Here is a 5,904-nt window from a genome sequence, read left to right on the forward strand (position 1 = left end):
CCGGGATTGACCTCCTAGAGGGCATGCACTCAACTAGCAAGCCATCAACCAACCGAACTAACGGTTGTTTGCGAGGGGGTGGATAGGAGAGAAAGGGGTGAAAGGTAATTTCAAATGAATGTACAACTCAATAGATGGGGTTGAATCAAACTTTGCCATTTAGAAAAAAACAACTTTGGAAAGCAAAAGTTAGGGCTCAACAGCCTTCGGCCTTCCTTCTTTCTTTCTTTTTTTCTTGGAAAATTTAAGAATACCTTTTTTGAGTTTCTTGTTTGGCTTAAATTTGATTGAAAAAAAAGATGAAATTACACCCTCCCATGGGTTATGCATAAGTGCTGAAGCTCAACTCTTGAAGAACGAAGAACAAAGAAAGAGAGAGAGAGAGAGAGAGAGAGAGAGAGAGAGAGAGATTGAAGATGGAACAGAGAGAGCTGAGGGTCTTGCTTGAGCTCTGCAAGCCTTATTTCCTACTAACCCTTTTCCAACTCTGCCTTGCAATCCTCATGTGTCTTACACAATTACTTAACTCCAAAGGTATCAGCGCCCTCACCCTCGTCGTCTATGCAAACATCGTTGCTACTCTTGTTTTTTCGCCTCTTGCCTTCTTCCTCGAAAAGTAAGTAGTGCTTAAAAACTATTCACTGTTCCATTCTCTCTCAGTTTCTCATTTCTCTTGTATTAATTTCTTGCAGAGATAGAAGGCCACCACTCTCTTTTAAGATACTATGCTATGGCTTTGTTCTTGGATTCTTACAGTTAAGTAGTAATGCAATTTCCCTATCCCCTCTTCCCCTTTCTCCAATTATTGCAGTTAACATTTCAATTCTTAATTTTGTTTTGTGTTGTTGTTGTTGTTGGTGATGTATAGGGTACTGTTGTGTCAAATGCTATTGGCAGTAAGCCTGCAAATAGTAGGATCCACATTCGAGACCGTTGCTTTGAACTTACAGACAGCTATAATCTTTGTTTTGGCATTAATTTTTAGACAAGAACAATTCAGCTTTCAGAGTTTTAATGGACAAGCCAAGATACTTGGGGTGACCATCTCTGTTTGTGGAGCTTTAATAATGGTTCTTTGGAAGGGGCCTGCGATAAAAGAATCGACTTTGTTAGCCAGTTCTCAAGCTTCTACTGGAAGAACTATTGGCAGTTTCATGGTCATTGTTGCTGTATTTTCAACTTCTTTCTGGAATATTTTGGTGGTAAGAATGATCCCCCCCGCCCCCTACCCCCCAACCCCAAAAAGACAAAGAAAAGAGAAAAGCTTTCCAATCAAAATGACAAGTAACTTACAACAATAGTATAGTTCAAAATCTGGTTGAAATTTCGGGCAGGTAAAGACTAGATGTTATGTCGAAATGAACAAAAAATGCAATATTTCAAAATTTTCAAGCAAAACTCGGAGAAAAAAAATAGGTATCTCTAAATGAAAATTTTGATCCGACCAAAATGAGATTTAATACTACTTAAAACTAACAAATTGTATATATTTGACATTACAGGGCCATGTTGGTCGAATATATCCGGCAGAACAGTCCTTAAATGCGATTATGATGTTTTTCGGAACTATCCAAGTGGTAATCTCTACAACAATGATCTCAAGGTCCTCCTGGGAGCTGAAGTGGGAAGGAGGTCTTGTTCTTTTCACCATCTTTTTCGGGGTAAGACAGGCATTTCGAACTTGGATCACCTACCCTTACGTGTATGCTCCACATACGGTTAGGTGATGAATCTATCTTATCTGTTGTCATTACAAGTGCATTGAAGGGTATTTATGAAAGTGAAAAAATGACATGTCATTAACTAACCGCACGTACGGATATGGTTCCGTTTGGCCAAGGGAAATCAAAAGAAGGGAAGCAAAATTATATCATTACAATATTGGAAAATTTTATGGTAATTACTAACCCCGAAACATATTAAAATTGCTTATTAAATTTCATTTTATTTTGTAATCAAATTTCTTTGATTTGAGATCTAAAACAAAAGGGAAAACAAAATTAACACGGCTCGTTCAGAATTTGGTCCCTCTGAGCCCCAAATCTAGACAAGCTAGGCTTTGGACCAACCCCGAAGTGAAGTTGGGCTTGGGTAGGTTGACGTAGGCCCAGGAGAAACCTCTCCTAGTGAGAGTATTAGGTCTGACCCTATTAAATGCTTTCTTCATGGTAGATGACTCAGACTACACTATGGTTTGAGCTATCAGTATCGGATTGGGGGTATCAAGTGATTCATATTGGTATCGGCACATGCTGATCCCATATCAGTGGAACGGTACGGTCTAGGGTTAAAACTGTTAAAACCCCATATTTTTTAAAGAAAAAACAGGGGCAAAACTGTCTGGTACGAGCTGATCTGTATCAGTATTGCACTGTTTTCTAAGATGGCTGATACCCGATACAATACCGTGCACTAAATCCATGGACGACACTGTCCCATCTCTAATGGCAAACCAGAAAAACTGTTGCTTTAATGGGCTTTAATATAAGTGCTTGAACACATGGGCCAAATAATGTAGTTGTTGGCCAAGCCCATGTAGAGAAAATAATTCCATTTATGGCAGTTAATTAAAGTCAATAAAATTTTCTTATTGGAACTGTGCAGGGGATAATGGTTACAGGACTCTGCTTCTATGTGATGACATGGTGCATACACAAGAAGGGCCCTGTATTTACATCAGCATTCAACCCACTTCTCATTGTTTTCTCTTTTCTTTCAGAGACAATTGTATATAAAAACCCTGCACATTGGGGAAGGTTAGTCTAATTTACACATATTAGGGCTTTCTAGCCTGGGTTTTTTTTTTATCTCCTAATCCAAATCTAAGTTTTTGTGGGTTTTGGCATTTGATTTTGCAGCATTGTTGGAGTAGTACTGGTAGTTTCTGGTCTCTACCTACTTTTGTGGGCTAAATCTAGAGATACTGAGACAGAAAAGATGAATGAAGATAGGCCCATCAGCTCACCTTTGATCCAATGATCTCTTATTCCCAACAGTTGCTGCATGAATTAACAATTAAGCAATAAAAAAAGAGCATAAATCAAATTATTAAGTTCAAAGAATTTTTAGAAGATGCAGAATAAACTCCACATTTGTAGTTATATGAATTAGACTTGTGATATGAAAACTTACCTTGTATCAAAATTTGGAACATGGATTGATCCATTTATTTCATAGTTTCCATGTTTGATCGTCGTAATATACCAAGATCAAGTTCAGAAAGATCATTGAAAGGCTGAGTTGTAGGTATTGGCCATAGATGGCAAAAAGTGTTCGCAACGAAAGATACTAGGGGGGGGACCTATCTCTTAACTTCCCTCATCCCGTTTGCCTCTTTTAGAGCTGTTGTGCGTTATATCCGGGAAGAGAGATGGGAAAAGCCTTTGAGGAATGTGCAGAAGCAATGAACATAAGAAATAAAACATACATATGCATATAGATAAGAGATTTACGTGGTTTGACAAAATCGCCTACTCCCCCGGAGTAAGTCCAAATTTTCAATAGGATCAAGAGAAGAATACAATAGGTTTGAGAATGGTCTTACCCATGCTATTTAAGTGGGCTCTCTCTTATCCTAGCGTAGGCTTTAGGTATCCTCCATCGAGTGAATGAATTCCTCTTAATGGGGGCTCTTTGCACAAACAAAAAGTGTAATAATGGTGACTATTTTTGGCCAAGAACCTACCACTAATTTTTAAGTGTTTAATCCCACTTAATTTTTGTGCCTTCAAACGGTACTACTTAATTTATTATTTCTTAATTTTTTTTTTGGATAGAAATTCTTTCTAAATTAGAGACTTACGAAAGGCTCCAGATGTTATTTGATTTAGGACAAATCCCAAATCTATATCGTAAATCCTTATACATAGAATAGGAAGGGTTATGGCCCTTACGGATTGCGAGCATGGGCCAATAAATGAATGGTGGGTTGGAATTGACGTCCATTACCCATGGAACAAAAACTCGATCGAAACCTATCGAAACCACCGAGTTAACTCGGTTTTTCAGGTTTTCGAGATGGATCGAAGGGGGATTTTATAAAATCCCTGGATTCGACCGGGTTTCGATGGTTTTGACCAGTTTCGATCATATTTTGTTAGTTTCGACACATATGCCCATCGAAACTAGGGGAAATTTGACTCGAAACTTAGACAGATAGGTATTTATGCCAGAAACCAGGACAGACACTTAGTTATATCTAATATCATTTAAGTAAATATTTTTGTATTTATATTTTATTTAGTTAGGATACTATTCATAAATAAGAAAATACCCCTTATTTGAATCCAATAAAAATAGTTAAAAAATAAAATTTCAAAAGAAAAAAAAGTCAATCTGCCAGTTCAATAACAAAAAACTGGATTTTCGACGGTAGGTACAATTTTCAACTTTCTAATGTTTGTTTTTTTTTTTTTCAATTCTAAAAATTCCATAAATCTTAATATGGCAAAACATTGCTAAAACAAAAAATACAGTAAAATATTCAATTGTTTTGATGTCCAAAAAAATATTTTCATTCAGAGCAATTTTGACAGCATTCGTGCATACCGAATTAAGTTTGACCGATATATAATTCCTTCAATATAAATCAGATTTAAGCAATCTTAGACTTATTGGAAAGCTATCAAAACAAAGCTTTCTAACAAATCCAAGATTGCTTAAATTTCATTTATATTAAAAGAGTTATATTCCGGTCAAAACTTATTTGATACCATGTCCAAGAACAATATGCAGTATCAAACTTGGATCAAAACCACAAGTAATATTTTTAGTGTTCTCTATGTGAAACTAATGCATGAATTGAGTTTAAAATGTAAAAAATAGGCAGCACAACAAGAATCAGGGCCAAAAAACAAATTCTGGGCCTCGAAACCAAGGTTCGAGTTACCCTGGAGAAAATCCCAAGTTTCGATCAAAATATGGTCAAAACCGATACGAACTTGTTTTCTGGTTGATCGAAACCTAATTGAAACCCGAGTTTTAGAACCTTACCACTACAGAATAAGAAAGGGAGGTTATTGGTCCTAATCGATTGCGATGCATGAGCCAGGGAAGAGCATTATTTGCATCCCTCTATCCCATTTTTGGAGGGTCGGAATTTGGGTTCAACAACAAGACACGTCCATCACTAGCAAAGGGAGATTTTTAGGACTGAAACGGTCTAGAAATTTATAAATTCAAAACCAAACCTGGCTCAGGTCTCATCAATCCGTTTTGGTGACTGGGTGACTGAAAATTAGTTCAACCGGCCGGTCAATTAAATTGTTTCCAACTCATTCAATTTAAACCTGCCGGCCTGATAAAGACAGATGAATCAAAAATTTAGATTCTGTTTCGACCTAAAATGAATAGAAATTAAAATTAATGAACATAATGTTTTGCCCAAGCATTTTATGTCGAAACAAGGGAAGACCAATGTGTATGTTGGGTTGATGATCCACCCAGTTACTCAGCGGGCCAGGTCATTATTATGTTATGGATTGATTTGGGGTTGGACCGGTTGTCTTAGAACCCTTGGAATGATAGGTGGATAATAGTTTTATTTTGGTGGGTTAAGTGGATAATAGGTTCATCCTCCACCACCAAACACCAAAGGCCCAATATCATTTCCTCCGTATATGAGTGAGGTGATCAGCACAAGCAGGACAGGGCAGCACGCCGTAGAAGATCTGTGTTGATATATTCTTTCATATCCTGCACGTACTACAGTTTGAGTGGCAACAAGTGAATTAAGATGTCTAATATCGTACTGCAATGGTTAGTGCAACAGGGTCAAGGGGACTTACTTCATGCCTTCTTGCTTCTTTGCTTTCCGATCCTCCTCCTCTTTGTGTTCTTTTTCAAGAATAATAATAATAGAGTAGGAGGAAACAAGGGACACCACCACCACCACCTACCTCCTTC

At 37.4% G+C, this 5,904-nt stretch overlaps 1 protein-coding gene across 1 annotated transcript; it reads left to right on the top strand.

Moving 5' to 3' along the window:
* The first annotated feature begins 411 nt into the window (after nucleotides 1-411).
* On the top strand, nucleotides 412-2,979 carry LOC122651122 (WAT1-related protein At3g30340-like). Its single transcript, XM_043844448.1, has 5 exons — nucleotides 412-616; nucleotides 693-760; nucleotides 869-1,202; nucleotides 2,605-2,756; nucleotides 2,859-2,979. The coding sequence occupies exons 2-5, from the start codon at nucleotides 726-728 to the stop codon at nucleotides 2,977-2,979; spliced, it is 642 nt and encodes a 213-aa protein (XP_043700383.1). The 5' UTR covers nucleotides 412-616; nucleotides 693-725.
* The last annotated feature ends 2,925 nt before the right edge of the window (nucleotides 2,980-5,904 follow it).

This window comes from Telopea speciosissima, chromosome 2 (assembly GCF_018873765.1).
Source record: "Telopea speciosissima isolate NSW1024214 ecotype Mountain lineage chromosome 2, Tspe_v1, whole genome shotgun sequence".
Classification (NCBI taxonomy): Eukaryota; Viridiplantae; Streptophyta; class Magnoliopsida; order Proteales; family Proteaceae; genus Telopea; species Telopea speciosissima.